The sequence below is a fragment of the Macrobrachium rosenbergii genome, chromosome 2, assembly GCF_040412425.1.
Source record: "Macrobrachium rosenbergii isolate ZJJX-2024 chromosome 2, ASM4041242v1, whole genome shotgun sequence".
In the NCBI taxonomy this organism is placed as follows: domain Eukaryota; kingdom Metazoa; phylum Arthropoda; class Malacostraca; order Decapoda; family Palaemonidae; genus Macrobrachium; species Macrobrachium rosenbergii.
This window is the reverse complement of record NC_089742.1, coordinates 38,757,234-38,780,060: the sequence shown is the minus strand read 5'-3', so window position 1 is coordinate 38,780,060 and position 22,827 is coordinate 38,757,234. Positions and strand designations below refer to the sequence as shown.

At 42.5% G+C, this 22,827-nt stretch overlaps 1 protein-coding gene across 3 annotated transcripts in view; it reads left to right on the top strand.

Moving 5' to 3' along the window:
• LOC136845261 (transmembrane protein 263-like) overlaps window positions 1-21,092 on the top strand; it is a 47,450-nt gene extending 26,358 nt beyond the window's left edge. For all 3 annotated transcript variants that reach the window (XM_067115379.1, XM_067115401.1, XM_067115390.1), the window contains 2 exons: window positions 7,959-8,200; window positions 16,630-21,092. In XM_067115379.1, the coding sequence (XP_066971480.1) occupies window positions 7,959-8,176 (218 nt within the window). In that variant the 3' untranslated portion in view covers window positions 8,177-8,200; window positions 16,630-21,092. The remainder of the gene's footprint in view (window positions 1-7,958; window positions 8,201-16,629) is intronic.
• Window positions 21,093-22,827: the final 1,735 nt, after the last annotated feature.

Here is a 22,827-nt window from a genome sequence, read left to right as displayed (position 1 = left end):
TCTATCCTGCTTCTCCAACAACGTTGAAACGCCCACCAACTACAATTCTCACTTGGCCCGATCCCTCTCTCTTCAGGACTCTCAAAACTTGGCTACTTACAAAACTCTCGTCAAACGGCTCGGCGGCTCTCTCTCTCTCGCTCTCACAGAACGTTCGGGAAATGCGAAGTAAAAATTCATTCATCTCGTCATCAGGGCGTATTTAGTATGGCTATTGCAGAGGGAAGCGGGATTTTCTCGTACATCTCTTCACTTTGCAGTGAAGTTCAATTTGTTCATGACTTACCTGACAGAGATATATATGCAGCTGCAGTTCTCCGAAAGGACCGACAGAAATTCAAAACTTCTTACGGCACCGCCCAGATGGGCCAGGTGGTTGTACCCATTCCGCCGCTGGGAGGCGGGTATCAGAACCATTCATTTTCTATTCAGATTTTTCTGTCACGGGCTGTCAACACCTGTTGTCAATACCTCCATGTTGATTTCGGGAAACTTTTTCCTCGAGTATTCTGATTGTCTTTTGGTTTTTGACTTTGGCTTTGTGGATGGCATACGCTGCTGTGGATTGTTTTGATTTTGGTTTTGGCTTTTCCTTGAACAAGATGTCTGGTTCTAGTTCTGCTAGTTTCAGGGTATGTGTTGTTAAGGAGTGTAAGGTGAGGCTACCAGAAAGCTTCAGTAGACCCTCACACAGTATGCATGGATGTAGGGGGCATGTCTGTATGTTGGATGATCGCTGCAAGGAGTGTGAATCGTTACCTGATTCTGATTGGAAGGCGTCACGATCTTCCGCACGCAGTTAGAGCATGACCGTGTAAGGAGGTCCCCTCCTCCAGGTGTGTGGTGGTGGGAGTCAGGGTATTTATCACCTGTTAATCCCTAATGCTTCACCTTTCCCTGTAGAGTCGCCTTCTAACCCTGTGATTGCGTCTGCAGGAAGGTAATGCTCTTGCAGAGATTTTGAGCTCCATTCGTACTTTGGAGTCTAAGGTGTTGGCGATTGAAAATGCAGTGAAGTGCAGTGATCCCCAGTGTTGTGGAGGGGGCAGATCGCCCTATAATGCCTCTAGCCTGACCTCTCAACTCCCAGGACTTAGGGCAGGCGCGTCGAAAAGCCGCGAAGAGGGTTACGGGGACCCCACCGATCTGGCGCGCCGGCGGCAGGCCTTGTTGATGCTGTCTCCAGGCTGCCAAGGATGCGTCTTCAGCGCGCGTGGTCCTTAAAGACTGTTTTCGTCCTCCGAGGCGCCTCTCCACGCCAAGGGGTCACGTTCTCGGTTGGACTCTCCTTTCTCAAGAGGAGCGTTGAGGACCTTCTTCTCCTCTTTCGTGCTTTAGAGTCTTCCCGACTGGTTGGCTGCGGATTTTGCGCGCAGGAAGAGGACCAGGACTTCAACTGAGGAGGGCGTTTGAACGCCCAGCTGCCCCAAGAAGAGAGCTGTCGTCAGCTTGGTAGAAGGAGGAGGACGTCTCCTTCCCCCTTCTTCTCATAAAGAGCAGCCCTTCTCCTGAGAGAGGAATGCCTCTCCTCGAGCGTCTTATCCAGGATATGCAGCGGCAGGCTTCCTCTCGCTGCTAAGGAGACGGAGCCTCGTGGCGCGCGCGGGATTTGACGCTGCCAGTTAAGATGCAAGAGGTCTCCTCTCCTTCTCTTCGTTCGTCTCTCCCCCTCAGGTTCATCGTAGCGCTCATCGCTTCTGCCGGATCATCGCTCTCCTTGCCCGTCCATGACGCCTCAGACTGTTGATCAGGACTCTCCTGGCTGATCAGGAAACACCCCTTGCAGCTAATGAGCCACTAGTAGAGTTCCGCGCCAAGACGCTCTTTGACACTCCTCTGTTTCATCGCTCTCGTTTGACGTTCAGGCAGGACGCCCACCAGAACGCTCGTTATTCTTCCCCGCATGACTGCTCTTCACGACACTCGCCAGGACGCTCGGAAGCTCGCTCGTCAGGACTCTCGTCAGGGCCGGCAGCTTGTAAGACAGGGCTCTTCAGGGCACCTGCCAGGATGCTCGTCAGGAGCAGGCTCATCAGGACGTTTCGTCAGGGCGCTCCTCAGGGCTACGTCGGGGACGTCAGGGCGCTCCTGTAAGTTGTTCCCGAATTTTCTTCTGCTTTTCCCACCAGAAGAGGTCTTTGGGCCGAATTGGACCCAAAGGTCTTAGTCTTCCCTCCTAGCCCGAAGACTCTCCCTGTCGCTCCTGTCGAGGGAGGTGTGTCTCAGAGTCAGACTCTGCAGAGCAGAGCAGCCCCTTTGTCGTCTTTCTCCGACTACAGGTTTTGGCTAGCATGCTGAAGGAGCTTTTTCCTGATAAATTCCCAGCCTTCTGCCCCTCTTTTCCCTCAAATGATTAGCTTCTTGAAGGTGAGGAAATCGCTTCCTAAATGAAGACTTCTCTGGCTACTAGAAAGCACTGCAAGAAAGCCAACTCTGATGGAAGATATGAAGTCTCAAAGGAAATCTTCCCGCTCCCCGTCTAGATTGTGCGAAAGCTGAATGTGGTATGAGACGGAGAGGAAATTGGCTCTAGGTCCCTTCTTCCTCTCAAGGTGATTTCTGGAGCCTCGCTGATGCTAAAGAGGTCTCTTCTTTCTTGACTAAAGTGTCCTGGACGCTTTCTGAGACTGACCACCATCTGAAAGGCGTCTTCAAGACTATGGAGGTTTTTAACTTCTGGACTGGTGGCAGGGGGCCTTGGACTTGAGGTTCGTAGTCCAGGATTCTGTCTTCTCTGGGGGAGCTGTCAGTGTGCTGTCTTGCATGGACAAGGTCAGAGATGGCGCTGGATGAACTGATTCTCATTTGGTACAACCTCGTAAAGAAGAGGGCTTTATACTGCAATTTTGCAGCAAAGTCAGTTTCTCCGTCCAGAGGGCTGAATTACTATGCCCCTCTTTCTAGCCATCTCTTCCCCAGCCGCTTGTCAGAGATCTCGCCTCAGCCTTAAGGAGAAGGCTACTCTCAGGACCTCCTTGCTCAGTCTTCCAGACGCCCTGTGCCCATCCACGTCTTGCAGGGAGACTTCCCGAAGGACAGAAGCCCTCTGTAAAATGCCCTCCTCTAGACCCTTTTCTTCGAGGAAGAGGCTCTCAGAGGCGGAGCCCCTCTTCCCAAAGGGGCAAGAAGTGACTTTCTACACCTCCAGACACACAGTAGAGCCAGACTCTCTCCTGTTTTGAAGCCTGGAGAGTAGAGGGCGGATTCTGGTCCCTCAATGTGATCAAAAAGGTTACAGGATCGTTCCTCTAAAACCCCTGTCCTCAACTCCCAGAGATCTGTCGCCCCTTACCGTCGGGAGAAGCAACAGATCCTTTGATCTGCTGGAAGAAATGATCAAGAAGAGAGCAATAGGGCGAGTCCTGGATCTGGAGTCTCCAGGTTTTTTTTTTCAATTGTCTCTTCCTGGTTCCAAAACAGTCAGGGTGGAGACCAGTCCTGGACGTCAACAGACTGAACAATTTTGGTTCAAGAAAAAGTTCAAAATGGAGACGCCCCAGTGTTATCAATGCACTGCGACCAGGCGATTGGATGGTCTCTCTGGACCTCCAGGACCCAGCGTATTTTCATGTCCCCATTCATCCTCAATCGAGAAGTTTTTGAGATTTGTCCTGAAGGACGAGTGTACCAGTTCAGAGCTCTCTGTTTGATCTGAGTACAGCGCCTATGGTGTTCACAGTCCTGATGAACGCGTTGCCCGGTGGCTTCATCTTGCAGGCATAAGTGATTCGCTCTATCTGAGCGACTGGCTCATCGAGCCACATCGAAGAAAGGTGTCTGGAGGACTTGCATTCAACTGGGAGCTGGGAAGTCCCTGGGACTTGTGAATTTAGAGAAATCACATCTGATCCCCTCTCAGTCATTCTATCTGGGGATTCGGATGGATTCAGTGGTTTTTCAGCCTTCCATCCCAGGAACGTCAGCAGCACTGCTTAGTAAAAGTTTCGGCCTTCCTGGGGAAAGAACATGCTCGGTGAGAATGGATGAGTCTGCTGAGGACCATTTCATCACTAGAGAAGTTTGTTTCCCTTGGGAGGTTGCAGACTCAGACCCTCCAGTTCTTTCTTGGACAACTGGAAGAACAAGGAGGACTAGAGAGTCTCTCAGAGGATCTCTCTCTGTCAGGACCATCCAGTGGTGGCTCCCGATCCTGTAAAGTTGGCAGAAGGCTCTCTCTATCTTCAGGGACTGGGGAGCAACACTGACTGGGAGGAAGTGTCAGGCACCTGGAAAGGGAACAGGTGTCCTGGACACATAAAATCCTCAAAGAACTGAAAGCGATTTTCTTAGCTCTTCCAGTTCTTCAGGATCAAGTTGCAGGTCAGGTGATTCAAGTCAACTCCAGACAACACCACGGACCTGGCGTACTTAAGAAACGGAGGTACTCATTCTGGTCCCTGTTCTTGATTGCCAAAGAGATCCTGTATGGGCACATTCTCACCCAGGTGTGGTTCTCACTGCGTTTTGTGCAGAATCGAGAATGTTCGCTACGACCTTCTCAGTCGGCAGCATCAGCTTCTTCCAACAGAATGGCTCTGAACGCTGAGAAGTGTGTTAGGATCTTTGGAAACTTTGGGATGTCCCTGGTGGACATCTTTTGCAACTTCAAGGACCACAGAGGCTGCTCTTTACTGCTCTCCCCGTTCTCGACCGGGCCCTAGCAATAGATGCCTTTCTCTGGGACTGGAAGGGTCAGACTCTGTCATGCCTTTCCCCATTCAAGATTCTGGGAAGTCGTCAAGAAGTTTGTAACCTCAGAAGGGACGAGAATGACATTAATCGCCTCCTTTTGGCCTTCAACAGGAGGGTTCACAGAGGTCAGGCTCGTGGTGGATTTTTCCAAGAACGCTTCCTTTGAGAACAGATCTTCTCAAACAACCCCACTTCGAGGTACCACAAAAACCTTTAAACGCCCGTTGACTGCATTCAGACTGTCGAGAAGTTGCTCAGAGCGAGAGGTTTTTTCTAAACCAGTGGCTAAGGGACGCCAACGCCGCTAGGAGAGCCTCTTCCAGCAGTGTACCAGTCAGTGGATCATTTTTAGAAGTGGTGCAAACTTAAGGGAATTTCTCACAACTCCTCTGGTTCCCCAGTTAGCAGACTTCATACATATCTGAGGAATGATTTGAAGCTGGCAGTCCCTACCATCAAAGGCTACAGAAGTATGCTGTCAACAGTCTTTAGGCATAGAGGCCTGACTTCTCTATCGGACAACAAAGACCTCATGATCTTCTCGGGTCTTTGAGACGTCTAAGGTAGCCTCCCTAAGTTACCTTCGGGAATTTAGATGTGGTTCTAAAATTCCTGATGTCCAAGTGGGTTTGAACCTTTGCATTCTGGCTCCCTTCAAGGATGTAACAAAGAAAGCTATTTTCCTAACTGTTTGGCGACAGCGAAGTAGAGTTAGTGAACTTCAAGCGTTCAGCAAGATTATAGGTTTTAAGAGGCCCTGATGCTGTCTGTTCTCTGAGCCTATTTTCTTGCTAAGAATGAAAAACCGTCTTCCCCTTGGCCCAGGTCCTTCAAATTAAGGGCTTGACGGACATCACTGGACAAGAACTGAGAGAACCCTGTGTCCTGTCAGGGCTCTGAAATTTTATTTACAGAGGACCCAGACGTAAGAGGTCCTTCTAACAATCTTTGGTGCTCGGTTAAGAGGCCTGATATACCTCTCGAAGAATGCCTGGCTTTCTTTAAGAAGCACCATCATAGACACCCATTCCAGTGTGTGCTAGACGAGACTTGAGAACTTTGAAGGTTAAGGCTCATTTAGTGAGAGCCATTGCTACCTCAGTGGCCTTCCAGAAAACCAGTCTCTCAATGACATTCTGTGCCCTTTTTGGCAAGCAATTCGATCTTTCTTCTCATTATCTCAGGAAGTAAAGACGTCTATGAGAATTGCTGTGCGCTGGGGCCTGCCGCGTTTCCACAAATACGATCTTAGGAACGAAAGCAACTCTCATCCTCTCCTTTAATTTTGTTTTGGTGTGTTTTTAATAAATTCTGTGTTGTTTTTTTTGGTTGTTGGCTCCCAATGCCAGTGGTGTCGCCCCAGTCCTTAGTTTATGTTAATCTTATTCATGACGCAATTAGGCTTGGTCAGGTGGTTGTTTCGTTGTCGCCACCCTCATGGTATGTCATATGGTCTAGTCACAATGTGGTCTCGCCCCATTGACAGATCATCTAGATTTCACCAGCTCATAGGTCTCTACCTCGCTGGAGTTTTCTAGTAAAACAGAAACAGACTTGGGTGACAGTAATCACAGAAATCAGCAATGCTACAGGTAAAAACTGGCGTCAATCGCCTACATTTGTTTGTTTCCTAAATCCTATTCTGTCTCTTCCCACCTCCAATGGTGGGATTCAGCTATATATATATCTGTCAGGTAAATGTCATGGTGGTAATATTTTATGATAAAATAAAGTTTGTTCATACTTACCTGTGAATATATGCAATCATGTTGCCCGCCCTCCTCCTCAGGGACAGTAGTTCAGTTTCTAGAAATCTGAATAGAAAATGGGAATGGTTCCTGATCACCCGCCTCAGCGGCGGGAATGAGTACTAACCACCTGGCCCATCTGCGTGTGCACGTAAGTTTTTGAATTTCTGTCGTCCCTTTTCGAGAATACAGTCATATATATATCTGCCAGGTAAGTATGAACAAACTTTATTTTATCATAAAAATATCATTTTTTGGAGAGCCGGAGGGTTACAATGTGCCCAGAGCATCTGCCACTCCCTCAGTTGATGGGTTGTGGTTTTCCTTCACTGTAGGTGACGGCATTATCTGGTTGGTTCTTATTATAGTACTGTGCCCAATCCAGGGCAAGGGCACCTTTCTTAAGTTTTGCTAGCCATCAAATAACTCCTTGAGCTGCATAACTTCAACTGATGCTTTGTTAGCAGTCAGAGTACTTCTTTGCTACAAAGCTCCAAATCAAGTAGAGGTGCTCCTCGGCTATATTGCCACACCACTACAGGTTGAGATGAGCACCAACCAGAGACAGTATTCTCCTGCAGTAGCTCTACCTTGACTGAAAAGGAGCAACAAGCATTGTCTTTAATGCTAGCAGCTTTTCAATTTCAAATTCATTACATGACTTGATGTTTTGGAGTAGAATATGTCCATGTATCCCACCTCCTGTCAATGTGGGAGTCAGCTCTGTAGTTACTTGGTAAGTTACTTATATAAAAATGACATTTTTGTAATAAAATAGTTTTATATATAATTAGCAAGTAATTACATGATCAGAGCCCTCCCTCCTCCCCTCTCATAGACTTAGGGCACAAACAGAATGAGATTGTCTGCTAAGTTGTACCTAGTATTCTCAGTAGTGGGCAGGACTAGTCACCTACACAAAACAATTGAAGCTCTAGTGTGAATCTTGAATTTAGGCTGCCCTGATAGTTTGAAACTATAACTATGTAGTTACTTGGTAAATGTATATAAAACTATTTTATCGTAGAAATGTCATCGTATTGAAAATTTCTTCATAATAGGAAGAAAAATGAAATTTAGATTAATATTCTTCCTAGTAAGCTATTAGCCATTTCTTGTTTATCCTGATTTTTCAGTTATCTCCTGACCCTTAATATCTTGAGACATTCAGATAAAGCTTTTTTTGTATTACCCAATAAGCTGTCTTATGGAACTTCTGATTTGGCCTAGGAGCCTGTGCTAGCCATATTTCTGGTTTTTAAATTTTGCTGTGATTAAGCAAAAGGTATAGTATTTGTATGATGAGTGACCTCTTTCTATCTTATGCTTTCTTCAAAGGTGCTGTCACTCTTTCCATTTTTCTTAACGCATTACTTTGTCGATTTCCTCATGCTATTCATTGGGTTTTCTGTTTAACTCATATGAGGCAGCATTTTCCCATGCCATTTTGAATTTGTAAATTTAATATGTAAATTGTGCGTATTGTGTTTTACTACCAAGATAATTTTTTTCACGTAGGGTCAACCACTGTAGGTGCTGGTGTTACGGGTGTCAAATGGGTCGCAGGAACAACATACAATGTTGGTGCAGGAGTTGTCGGAACAGCTGGAAGTGTTGTCGGAGCTGCTGGATCTGTCGTGGCAGGCACAGCAGGGGCAGTTGCTAGCTCAGTTGGAAGTGGTGCCTCTGCAGTTATTTCAAAAGTTACTACAAAAAAGAAGGAACACACCGATTAACCTTTTTATGTATATTCACGTTCTGTAAGTTTACAATATGCTACATTTATTTTCAAGGTTTTCTGTTGGTAGTCAGTCAAAAAGGGAATACTGTAGTGTATACTGTAAGTTTACAATATGCTACATTTATTTTCAAGGTTTTCTGGTAGTAGTCAGTCAAAAAGGGAATACTGTAGTGTATACAGTTACAATTAAATTGTGTAGAAAAAAACAATTCATACTGATTTTTTTTATAGTTATATTTAGTTTCAGTGGCAAAATTTCTGTTGTTTATAACCATTATAATTATTTAGTTGTGATGTTAATATCTAAGGACAGTACGTAATATATAATTTCATATAAGTAACTTACCATGTAATTACATAGCTATAGTTTTAACTCGCACGGCAGCCTTTATTTAAAAACTCGCGGTAGTGCTTTGATAGTTTAGTGTAGGTGACAAGCCCCGCCCACCAGCGGAGTACTGGAAATGACCTAACAGAAAACCTCATTCTATTTGTGCCGGCTCTGAGTAACATTGGGGGTTTGCTGCAGCTTTTGTTTACTGCTTTTCAGTTGTATGGCTGGATCTCAGTGAAATATCGCTTACTTGAATAGCCTTCAGGCTTTAATAGCTTTCAGGATAATTTTTTTTAGTTCTTTGGTTATTATCATGTCTGATTCAAGTTCACCTATTTTTGCTATTTTAGGCAAGCAGGCAATGTTGGCCATTCTTCTCCACTGCCCAATTAACGAGCCGGGCGCAGTCCTCAACCTTCCTGCAGCGCATGAGACAGTCTGGATTATTTCTCTCCTGAGCGTACTTCTTTTAGGCGCCAGTATTTGGTTCCAAGCGCCCAACGATCCTTCGCAGAGGCCCATGGTCTTTGTTCAAATACCCATCTCTTCACAAGCACCACCGCCAGTTTCCGAGCACCTGGTGCCAGCTCCCGAGCGCTTGGCACCAGATGACAAGCGCCCGGCACCAGCTCCCAAGTGCCTGGCACCAGCTCCCGAGCATCCAGCGCCACCTCTTTAGTATCGATCTCCTGCTCGAAGCGCCAAGCACCCGTTGCCGACCGCAGGCCTCCTAGCCCATGCAGCTCTCCTTCAGTATTTATGGGCGAGCTTTCATACCCTTTTTTTGGCTCCTGCTAGCCCCGGTCTCACCTACCTTGACCTTCCTGATGAGGAACCATCCAGATGACAGACCTAGGCTCCCTCACATGGTTCTTTCCTCGTCTTCTAGGAAGGCACTCAAGGAGATTGGAATTTGGTTTTCTGCTAAGAGGGAGCAAGATAAGGCTTAATTTGTATTTCCTCCCTTTTGCTTAATCCATAGGAGGTTTCTTTCCTACGCCACCAGGGAAGATCCTTCTTCCCGACGCTTGGCATTTTCGTTGGCTAAAATTATGTTTTTCATCGGCAGAACTTGACCTCCTTGTCAAGACCTCTTTGAGTTGTTTAAAGCTTTCTGTTTCTTGGACTGGATGGTGAGAGCGCTAGCCAAGAAGATTGAAGATTGCAATGGTTTGTGGAGTCTTTGCCTCGGACTGGCTAGGAGTCCTTTCTCATGCAGGCAAACCATCAGGGATGGCTCTCATGAACATGTGGCTCTTTTCTCTTTTGGGGTTTTTGAAGGAAAGAGATGTTTTTGTGCTCCTGTTCCATTAAAGGAGTCACTCAGACCCAGAAGTCGGACTTTCGATAGCAGTCGTAGGCTCTTCTGGTGCATTCTTCCAAACGCCCCAAGGGTTCATTGCGTTTGTTCCTAAGATGGTCTCTCCTCTCCAGCAACTTCCTTTTCATGGGAGTAAGCCCAAGTCCAGTCGAGGATCCGCTCCAGTATCAGCTGTTCTACCGGAAAATTCCAGGATGTGGTCTCCGGAAGAGCAGAACCTTCACATCAACATGAGAGAGCTGAAAGCTATTCACTTAGGGCTTCAGTGCTTCTAGACCCTAGTTCACAACAAGACTGTGGCAGTCCATTCAGACAATACTACAACCCTTGTACATATGAAGCGAGGTGGCTCTCTCTTTTTCTCTTTGTCAGATAGCAAGAGACCTTCTATGGTGGATAGATCAAAACGAGTGACTCTAGTCACTCAATTTTTTCAGGGCAAACTAAATTCTGATGGACAAGCTGAGCTGTCTAATAGTAGGTCCTTCCCACCAAGTGGACCTTGGATCTCCTAGTCTATCAGAATCTGTGATACTGTGGGGCAGACCAACATTGGACCTGTTTGCCACCTCAAGGAACCATTGCCTTCCTCTTTTTTGTTCTCAGGCCCTGGACCCCCTAGCATGGGCAACAGACGCCACAGTTCCTCATTGGACGGGTGGGTATCGTTCTCAGCTAGCACTCTGCTGGTCCTGCGTTCGATTGTCCGGCCAGCCAGTGAAGAATTAGAGGAATTTATTTCTGGTGATAGAAATCCATTTCTTGCTATAATGTGGTTCGGATTCCACAATAAGCTGTAGGTCCCGTTGCTAGGTAACCAATCGGTTCTTAGCCATGTAAAATAAATCTAATCCTTCGGGCCAGCTCTAGGAGAGCTGTTAATCACTCAGTGGTCTGGTTAAACTAAGGTATACTTAACTTAACAGACGCCATGCAGCGAGATTGGTCCCACTTGGAACAAGAACTATCAAGAGGAGCCCAAGTCTTTGCCCAAGAAATGAGGAAGAAGTCTTCCGTGCACAAATGGGAGCCAGTCTTCTCAAGTTTTGTGAGTATCAGAGGAACAGAACAGTGGATTGTGAAGATTCCAAGGGAGGGCTTCTCCATTATGTTCTTGAAGAGCCCTCTTTTGGTCCCTTATCTCTTCATTTTAATGGCCTACTCAAGAGGCTCGGGGAAAACATTAGGCATTTTTGCAGGAGGTCTCCTCTCCCCCTTCAAAAGAGAGTCATAGAAGAAGTCGAGGACATCCACTCACTCAGAGGACTTCTACTACTGTCTGTTTGTGGCCCCCAAATCATCAGGGTTGGGAGACCAGTCCTCAATGTAAGCACCCTCAATCTCTTCGTCCGGCAGACGAAGTTCAGATGAAGACCAACCAGACAGTCCTTTCATGCATTCACCAGGGTAATTGAATGATAACCTTGGACATGCAGGATGCATGCTTTCACTTTCCCTTCCATCTGAACTCCAGGAAGTATCTAAGGTTTGTCTTCCAGGACACACTCTCAGGCGCCACACGTCAGTGTCTAAATGCCTGTCTCCCCTCGGAGTGCCCAGCGCCACCCAACCCCCCGGCACCAGCTAATCTCCAGTTGTGGGCTCTTTGCTTGGGCCTCTCTATGGCACCTCAAGTGTTCACTCGAGTCCTTACTCCTCTAGCAAGTGACTTCATTTAATATTCATTAATGTTAGTCTATATCTGGACGACTTGCCTCTTCGATCCCTTTTGAAGGAAAAGTACACGAAGGACTTTTACATCTCCGCTTTCTCAGGAACTGGGAATTATCATCTACCTTCAGAAGCCCCAGTTGGCCCCATCACAAGAGTTCCTCTGTTGGGGATGAGTCTCTACTCTCAGACGTTTTGGGTTTTTCCATTTACCAAGAGAACCACTGGCAGCCTTCAGACAGTCCACAAGTTTCTGTCACCTTAGTCATGCTCAGCCCGTCACTGGATGAGCCTACCGGAGACTCTGTCGTCCGTCAAGATATTCGTCAAGTTAGGCAGCTTCTCATGAGAAGTTTTGCAATTCTTCCTCTAGGCCAACTGGGACAGGGAAACACAGCCGGACACCTACGCGTTTCCCATAAACCCAGTAATCAAGTCGGACTGGCGTGGTGGTGGTATGAACGTAGATTTCGGAAGGAAAGCCTTTCATCCTCTGAGCCCAGACTTAGACTTCTGTTCAGACTCCTTGGCTCTAGGTTGAGGAGTCCTCTTAGGCTAACCTTTCCGCCCTTCAGCATGGTCAGTGAAGTGCTGAAGAAGTCTTGGGCTTATCGCAGTGTTTTGATGATTCATAGCCCTGTTATGGCCCATGAAAGAATGGTTCCAGGACCTGCTACAGTTGTGGGTGAACTTTCCAAGACTTCTTCCCTTAAAAACCATGTCTACTCAGATAACCTCATTTTTAAGAGATACCAAATGGGTAATTTTTTTCACAAAGAGACACAGTTTGCTTCTTTACCCTTGGATTTTTAGCCAAGAATGAGGACCCTTCAAGCCCTGGGCCATTTCTTTCTCCATTAAGACCTTAATGGATACCTTGGTTCTGAGGAAGAAGAGAGTTCTTTGTCTTGCTAGGGCTTTATGGTATTACCTGAGCAGGACCAAGAAGATCAGAGGACCATCCAGTAACCTCTGGTGCTCTGTCAAGAACCCGTCTCGCCCTCCAACTAAGAACGCATTGTCCTTCTTCGTCAGAGACTTAATTTCTGAGGCACTGTCAGATTCAGGAAGGCATTTTGCCTATTACAGTGAAAGCTCATGATGTCAGGACAGTCTCTACCTTATTAGCTTTCACTCACTTCCATTCTGCAGTCGACCTACTGGAAGTGCGAACCAATCTTTGTGTCTTACTGTTTGAAAGAAGTTGAAACAGTGTTTGAAAATTGCAGTACCTTGGCAGTCATGGTATTGAGTGAGGAAGCATAGGAATCTCTCTTTTCTCCTACCATCTCTTTGCCTTAAAGTAGGGTGTCAGATTTTCTGGAACCAAGGGGTACAGTGTACCTGGAGTACCCATCAGCCTCAGTGGATGAGTTGTGGTGTTTTCAGTGAAGGTGAAAGCATTTTCTGGTTGTTTTTATTGTGGTACTGTGCCCAGGGCAAGGGCAGTTACTGATTCTTTGCTTGCCATCGGACAGATCCTTCACTGCAAAGCTCCCACCTAAGTAGAGGCGCTCCATGACTATACCACCACGCTATTACAGGTTAAGATGAGCACCAACCAGAGGCAGTAATTACCTGCAGTAGCTCTTTTACCAAATAAGAAAATGACAAGCATTGTCTTCAGTGCTAGCAACTTTTCTATTTCAAAGTCATTACCGTAACTTTATGTTTTGGAGTAGAATATCCTCGCATCCCACCTCCTGTCAATGTAGGGTTCAGCTATGTAATTACTGGGTAAGTTACTTATATGAAAATTTTATTTTCATGATAAAATCAAGTTTCATAGATACTTACCTAGTAATTTTGGATCGGAGCCCTCCCTCCTCCCTTCTGATGGACATAAGGGCGCAAACAGAAGGAGGTTTTCCAGTACTCCCGTTGGTTGGCAGTGCTTGTCACCTACACTAAACTATCGAAGTGCTACCACAATTTTTTAAATAAAGCCTGCCACACGAGTTAGAACTATAGCTATGTAATTATGTGGTAAGTACAGTATATATGAAACTTAATTTTATCATGAAAATAACATTATGTTGTTTGCATCTACCCTCGCTGCATATGTGATGTCAGAAAGCTCCATTTATTTCTTATCCCTCTCCTTCCCTCACCCATCATCTTCTCTCTTCCTCCAATCATACCTAGATTTTGTTGCTACTGTTGCTGTGGCTCCAAGGAGTATTACTGCTCAAGATATGCACGCGACACCGTATTCCTCTCTGACCCTCTGTTGCCAAACTTTCTGACGTAGATAGAGTGAATGTAGACCTGCTGCAACAGTGTATCTGCCAGGATGAACCTGTGTAGTTATTTCCATGCTGCATATGGAGCTACTATGAAAATTCAATCCTCTGGAAGTCAGACCTGTGGTTCATAGAAATTAGGGTCTGTTCTTCATAACACATGAAAGTTCATAATAACCATTACAGCTCAGAAGTTGGAAAGTATTTTCATTGGAAAAAGGTTGATTTGATTTTCTCCTTAACCACTGAAAGCATAAAAATGAATCTGTAATATGTATTTAGAACTAGAATTAATGAATGCCATATTATTTCATATATAAACAATTATATTTATGTAGTAGTAATTGCAAAATAAACAGAAAGGTATTTGTTAACCTTTTTACTCCACCTGCAGCTATCCAATCTGGCTTCATACAGAACAAAAGATATTCCTTCTTCCATTCCTGTAACTTTTTCCAGATCTCTTCTATTTTATCTCCATCCCTTTTTCCTATTCCCTTGTAGATTTTTCTTATAGTTCTCTTGGTTCTTGATACACACTTAGTATATTCATAAAAAAGCATGGAAAACAATCATGGAGACTATTTCATAATATTTAAATTTAAGAACTTCATTAACTTGAATGTCTCGACTGACTCTCACAAGTGATAAATGTAGCTGTTTATTTTATTTTAAGATGATCCAGACCATTGTGTCACCACCCTCAGCATATTGACTTCCTATGAAGCTTTGTATGCTGAATGTTTAAAGTGACCCTAGAGTAATGGTGAGATTTTTGAAGCTGCTTCCCGTGGGATTCTAAAAATTAAACATTTTTTTAAATAGTGTGAGAAGCTGTTAATCCAGAGAATCCTGGAATTCATATTCATGATCACTGTTAACATTTAACATCAAGTTTCCCATTGACAGACTTGGACTTATAATAAGTTCACATTCATCTGTTTTGTCCTGTGTCTACTTTAATTCCATCTGGTAATTTTTCCAACACAGTTTGCCCTTTCTCTTGTATTTCCTGACCCTCTCCTGTATTTCCTGACCCTTTTTGTTTCTCCTCAGCCTGTTACTTCCATGATTATGACTGACTGCTCCTCTTCCTATCACATACCTTAGTCATCTCAATCTCAATTTCCAGCCTCAGGACACCATTTTTAGCAATTTCCTCATTTGTAGTTTGATCTCTCCAACAACTCTGGCCATAAATCTTAGCTGTTGTCACCATTCAGGTAGAGAGCCATCCTTGGCCTCTGTGATAGATCCTGAAAAATTAATATACTTCACTTGGGTTCATATTGACAGAGGTCACACCCTCGAGTAAGAAAAGTGCTAGCCCTAATGTTAGAAAATATCGAAACAAGGTGTCACCACTCCAGAATGACTTACTCTGCCTTCATTGATATGTCTATGCCAGGAGCTTCTTTGGTCTCATCAGGAAGATGAAACACTCACCACATACGGGAATTAGTTCAACTTCTGCAACTTTGAAGACTCCAGCTTCAAGTTAGAGGCCATACCAAATACTTCCACCATGCTGAAGGTGCTCTCAACACCTGTCAAGAAGGATGGCTTTGACTTTTTGAAAGTCCAGGTCAGACTCATAGAGCATTCATAGTATGATATACACGAGACAACTTTGGCCTTATACAACAAAAGCTTCACTTCTGGAAGCTCACAACTGTTTTTGTGACATGAAAGTTTCAGTGACCTCAAAAACCTAAGAAGGAAGCTTCAGCAACCGAATTTACGAGTGACTAGTAAAGTCAATGCCTCAAATGGTGTACTTAACCTGCCTCTGGCCACCACCATTTTGGATATTGTCATTGATATGTGGCTTCGAATGGAGATACAAGGAACCAGCAAAAGTTATGATTGACCCATGGCTGTCCTTCAGACATTTACGCTGCCAGACTTATACTGTACCATTTCTAAAAGCTCAAGACTTCTTACAGGCTAGCCATCTTTCACGAGGTATGGAGATGGTAGTGAAGCATGCCTTGGTTGTCTCTATCTCCAGTAGTCATATAGACAGATTATACAGTACTACAAAATTGTTTCTCTGGGGGTCTCCTCACTATGTTGAAGTGGAAGGAATGGGTGTTGGGTGCCATTAATTTATCGCTTACTTTGGGGGCCCAAGTTATTGGATGATTTCACTAAGGCCAGAAGGATGGTGATGTACTTCATTTAGATGTGCTTCCTCTCTAAATGTAATAAAGAATTGAGGCATGGTAACCAAGAATATTGATGCCTTTATGAATTGCTAAACCTAAGGTGCACTGAAGGTGCAGTGTTACTGAAGTGTTTGCAGTGTCTCTTGAGCCCCTAGATGCACCAAGTATTTGGCTTTTACTTCAGCTGCAGTACATTATCACTTCCTTTTTTATATCTTGCTGTTTAGTCTCTAGGTGTGCCTCTTAATGCAAGTGAAGTTTTCTCCCAAGTTTCAGCTTTAGGTCCATGTACTTCATCTCATTGATTTTTAAGATCCCTTTGTCTTACTGTCCAGCCATTCCAACTTCCTTACTACCATAAACACTAAATGGCTGAGTGTCTCAGTGTTTGGTTAAGTAACCTCAGTGTCATGATTCATTCAGACTACCGAGTTAATATACATGACCTTTATAGGGCCAGCTAAAATCAGGGATTCATCATTACCAAAACAATTATGGTGCCCACAGTCTTTGATTTCTGCCATAGTGAGTTCACATAGAATAGGATGATGTACCTCTTAAAGATCTTTTAATAGTGTTTACACTATTTAACATGATTCATTCATGTATTTGGTGTTATTTTCCATTTCATGTTAATTTTGAGTGTTGTGTTTCTGTAAGTCTTGATTTTCTTCACGAAAACGGTACCAAATCAGTTTTTTTCTTTCACAGGTTGATCTATTTTTCCTGAAGTTGCTGTGGATAAAACAAAACCTACTTGGGATAAATTGCTGTTTGATTCCCAACTTTTCCCCCAGTTTTTCATTGGGCATCTGTAAAATACATACTAAGTCAAATTATGAAGTTGGCCCAAATTTTTCTAGCTGGACTTATGGGAGTCAGTATTTTGTGTAATTTAGTTTGAATAATAGCCATATATAGTTTTGAATGTTGTTTTGAAAGCTTGCTCCCTGTATATAAATTGAGTTTCAGTCCTCCAAATGTATATCCATGAAAGTGTTGGATCATTTTTTCTATTGAATAATTACTATATGGATTATATTTCTTGAGAAATTCAGCAATCTATTTTTTCCTAAGCAAAGCTTTTAGGGAAATTCATATTCTGTACATTATTTTTCATATTTTCTCTTAGGATAAAGTAAATATCTTTTCTTTTGAAAATACAGTTTATCTTTCTTAAATTATTCATAGAAATGTTAGATATATACTGGAGACCCTCTGATGACACTGTAAGTTGTGAGGAAGATATGATTCTTTAAAGCAGTAATGCAGTGCTGAAGCATTTTAGGTTTACCATCTGACTTCTGTGTTTGAAATTGAGTGTTTATAGTTATCATCAGCTTTGAATTGGTTTTCTGAATCTGGAGCAATGTATTGCAATCTATGAGTCATGTTTAGGAGCTGTTTATGTCCTATTTTTTACTATGTAATGACTTAGGAGAACCATAATGAAATACACCTTCATTTGATTATTCATAGGAAATGTATAAGGACAGTTTAAGAGGGCATAGATGAAAAATATTGAATTCCTTTATGCTTTATCACCATTTCAAGAATCTCATGGGATTATGTTATTGTGCCATACAAGTGATGCTATGCGTATGATTGGTATTTTTTGTAATATTAGATTGATAATCAAAAGTATTTTTCTTAGTCTTTTGATTTTGCTGGCAACACTGTATAACCATGCCTTAAAAAGTTGTAATACCATTGTATTTAGATTTGCAATACTCTGCATGTTTATGTAGATAAAGTACTGTCCTGTAAATAGATATAGTTTGAAATGTTTATTAGATGTTGAGATTGAAGGTGTTAGATTTTAATGTGGCTCCGAGAAAGAAGTGGAGAAAAATACTTTTGCCGTGAGGTGCTTTTTATTGCACATTGGAAGTACAAAAGTTTATTGAATAATGTGCAATACTTATGTTAATTATTTTTTGACATTAAAAACTAGTTTATTAAATACAGTATAATCCTTTGAATTTAGGTTTTGCATGCTGTTTTACCAGATATATTGCCATCATGGAGCCTTCAGACCTAAGTGGGAACAGGGATTAGCGAAGTAAAGCATATCAGTTTAAATGTCAGAGATTATAAATGCAGCATATATATTTGTATATATTTTTAATATTGCATCAGATATCCTAATACAGCAGATAGTTTTTACCAGATAACTTTTACGTACTTTATTTTGTCTATAGTAGAGAAAGTGAAGGTAAGGAAATTCAGTGTTCAAATTGGCTGGGATATTTTTTCATTCTTGTGAGGATGAGGCTAGGTTAATAAGTCATTTTATTTAAGAAAGAAAGTAGGATTAAATTCAATGAGAAATTTTGTTCATTGTGATACTTTTGGCATAGTGGTTTTAATCCATGGAACCCTTTGAGAGTTAAGATGCCTTGGAGTAGCTAGAAGAATGTAAGTGTACACAAGTAATTTTATAATCCTCTGCATTTGCCTGCGATTGTTTGTCTGGCTTGTGAAAGTTGCAGTAACCTTTAATTCAGTGATGTGGCTTAATGTTTGAGAGCAGTATAGAATAACTTTCTCAGTTATCCATAGGTTAACGTAGTTTTGGTTGCCTACTTAGTGCAGCTGTTAGCTAGTGCTATTCTGTTTGACATTGTTGCTATACACTTGTGCTGTGAGACAAAATAGTACATTATAAATTATTTCATGACATCAACATGTGTATTTTGAATAATTGTTTAAAGTTTCCATGACATCAACATGTGTTTTGAATAATTGTTTAAAGTTATTCATGAATTATTTATCTTAATTATTGGATATATGTTCATGTAGTTGTTTATTACTTTTAGGTTTCATCATATTCAGATATACTACTTTAAAGTAAGGAGTCTTGAAATTAGTTGATGTGTGTAAATATCATCCTAACTCAGTCATTTAATTTTTTTTAAACAAGACTGTAATAATTATAAAGGGTATTGCTACAAAAACAAAAATTTTTCTGTGATCAGTTTCCTGCTAGTAGTTGAGAATGTAAATTTTTCAGATTTAACCTTCCAGTGGGTTAAGAGGTTATTAATGAATGCAAGAAACTATCCTGGAGAGGGAATTTATCTACTGCTTTCATCACTCAGATGCTAAGTTCTTATTATGGTTTATATACAAAGTAAACTTTTGTTATATTGTTTCAACTTTTTAGATTTCTGATTATCTTTGAGCAATGGTTTCTGAAAGAAATTATGTCAGAATCTCCAGTTTTGGTCAACCCAATTGTAAATTGTTCCTTGAGATATACAAACTGTTGCTATTCATATGGAGAGAGTCATCGTCATGAATGTGTGAACCAGCTGTGAATTTTGAAACAAAGGTATGTCATGGTGGAGATAGGGAGTGTGAGTATTGGGGAATAACTCCACTCTACTCACACCATCCAGTCTCTTTCTTTGGCCAGCAAAGAGATTGGACGTACCACTTTTCTATTGTTTCTTTGTTTCCATGTTTATCTTATGTAGATGAAACATGAGCAACACCTATGTTGGGGACATGATTGACCATGTAGTCTCTTCTTGTCTCCCATGTTGGGAGACCAACTGCAGCACTGCCTATAATGTGAGGAAAATAAAAAGTGTCTTCTTGTGAGGAATGTGCTGATTGATCATCTCCTCAGTGGGAGGTTTGGAAAACAGAAGGACAAGAAACATTTGCCAACTTTGTTTTGGGGGAGAGGGTGTACCCCACTGAGCGTGCCACTGGATTCTTCTAGGTCTTACCTTCCATCATTTTCCACTCCTTTACCATCTCCAAGGAAGGATAATTCTCCTGCTCCAGAGAGACCTGTTCTTACCATTTCCTCAGGAGATGAAGGGGCTGCCATGGCAAGTGTTTCTCCTGCAACTCCTTTGTTTTCTAATAGTAATAATGATGATTTTCCTTGAACAAGTAAGATGTCGACACTTGATTACTTGACAAAGGTCTAGCTTGTGCTGGATATTCCAGGTAGCCCATCATTAATGTATTTTCTGGACGACACTACAAAGGATGAAAAGAATCTCTCCCAGGTGTGCATTTCGGAGGGTGGATACCACTAATACGGTGTCTGTTGTCTCGTCCCATATCATCATCAAAAATTGTATTTGTCTTCCACCTCCTCATACCTGGATTCTTCTCCACCAGGTAGGCAAAGAAAGAAGGAAAAGTCGAAGCCTCGTAAAAATTCCCTGTGGGTTTCTTGCATATTTTCCTCTTCCTCAGAAAGGAGTCAGGGTAAGCAGTCACCTATAGGTGTGGTTGTTCCTTTGGCAGGGCAGCCTCTCTTGCGTGTGCCTACTTAAACTAGAGGATGGCACTATCCTCATCCCCCCCCCCAAGCTTTCAAACTCATGTCAAGGCGAGTATGTGTGTTTGGCTAACCCAGGACATGCTTGGTCTGTGGGCTAAGTGTATGTGAGAGCTCACAGTAGTTCTGTTTCCTTTACCAATAAGGAGTTGAGAGAGAGATGAGTGTGCATAACCTGTTCACTCTGGGCCATGTGAGCTCAAGTATCAAGGTAAGTGATCAGTTTTGCTCTGCTTCAGAAGTGCCTAGAGTGGAACCTACATCATTGATCAGTCGGTGTGCCTGCGTTCTCAGGAGCTCAGTCAATCTGATGGTTCTCATATGAAGGAGAGCTCTCTGATTACTTCCACTGAGTTGTGCTTATAGTTTGCTGCAAGCACTTGAAAGGCAATGGTTTATATTCCCATAGGAAAACACAGCATATTTTTTAAACAATTTTTATCTAAGTATACAAACCAAAGCCTGTTATGACTTCAACCCACCTCACCCACCCTACTTTGTCCCTGTGGGTAGAATAGGGTATTTTCCTCACTCACACCCCCATCTCCAATTTGGGATACCCTTGTGTCCAAGTTCACAGCTGGTTCATGCATATACAAAAAGATCCATGTAAAAAAGAGGCTTTGGTTTACACACCTAGGAAAAATACAATTTGCTTATCATTATTTTTATTTTTTTTATATATTTATTTTTTTCTATCACAGTCATCCTATTCGACTGGGTGGTTTTTATAGTGTGGGGTTCCAGTTGCACCCTGCCTCATTAGGAGTCCATCACTTTTCTCACTATGTGCTATATGTACAGGAGCCTTCCGCTCATCTCCAACTGTCTCTATCCTAGCAGAAGCAGGCCAACTACCTCTAAAATATTACAGAGATCTAATTACTTTAAGAAGAGGCTTATCCCTTCAAGCAGGCACATCTGTACCAAATAAACTTCTCAATAATCAAAATACAAATAATAACCCAAATCAGAACTCATTTACTGAAAAAAATAATCATCTATTGAGTTTACTTAACATGATACCCAAATTTACCCAAGAAATAAATCAGATCACACCATGGACACTAAAAAGGGCAAAAATATGCACATATCTGTCATATCTTTCAAAAAAAGTATATTTTCAACACAGAAATGTACCATCAACATGCCATGGAACACATAAGAAGGAAGGGTAATCCCTTCATAATCTATACAGACGGATCCAAAAATGAAGCTGGAGTGGGCTCATCAGCATATTCAAGTGATGAAACTATCCAAATGGGCCTTCCTCTAATGTCATCAGCTGAATTAACAGCTATACAATTGGCTGTCCAGATTATACTGCAAGGAATTCTTCAGCACCTCATATTGGAGTAACCTTCCAAGAAGTGCAATTGAAGCCAAATAGGATCATTTAAATCAGGCCAATCACTTTGTCCAAAATATCCAAATAGAAATTCATCAATTAATTACAAACGGCCTTTCAAGTTCATATTTGTTGATCCAGCCCATGGTATCATTGAGGGCAATGAGAGCAGATAAAGCTGGCAATTGCATGTACAGTCTCCCCAACCACACGAATGCTTCCATATCAGATCACTAGCATCATAAACTTTAATTTGTGATTGGCAAATGATCTGGCCAGATACACCCTCAAAACAAACTGAGACAACAAGAACGAAGTTAAAAGGTGGCATTCTTTCTACCCAAAAACAAAGATTTAATGAAGTAATTTTAACAAGACTCAGAATAGGACATTCCAGACTCCACACATGGTCATCTGATGTCACCCTGCACACAAATCCACAATAACTTGTGAAAATGTAACATCCTAACAACAATCAAACATATCTTGGATTGACTGTCCCAGATGGCAGCATGAAAGAAATACTTATTTACTGTACAGTAAATCAATAAAAGATATTCTAGCTAGGTAACAACTTTTCAATTAATACATCATTCTTTCTTAAACAAAATTAAAATTAATAACAAATGTAATTCCCATTTTTGCCTTTTCCTCGATTTTTTTATTTTTAATTTTTATTTGTATATTTATTTAATTTTTTTATGTATTTTCCCCCATTTTTCCAGCCTAAAAGGGTCTGTAGAGGTTGGTAAACAAATCATATATAACTGACTCATCAGTGTAGCTCTGGTTTGTAGTGACACACTTTTCTGCACTGAGTCCTGGAGCTACTTCTGGCATCTAGATCTTGGGATCATGCTCTAGTGTTCCTGGATTATGGGTACAACCCCACTGGCATATCCCCTGTATCCTTCAAACGGGGATTTTATTTTCTGGTCTCAGATACCACAATTTTTTCTCTTTTCTCATCTGCTCTGGTGTCCCTTGCATTGCAACATCAGTGAGTGATACTTTCTTCTTGATTTTGTCAATCAACGTCACGTCTGGTCTGTTGGCATGCTTCACCCTATCTGTTTTGATACCATAGTCCCTGAGTATCTCAGCCTGATTGTTTTCTATCACTCCCTCAGGTTGGTGTTTATACCACTTATTACTGCAAGGTAGCTGGTTTCTTACACATGCTCCAGTGGAGGGCTTTTGCTCCTGAATTGTGCCTCTTTTTGTACTGGTTCTGTGCAAGCGCCGGACATTCGCTAGC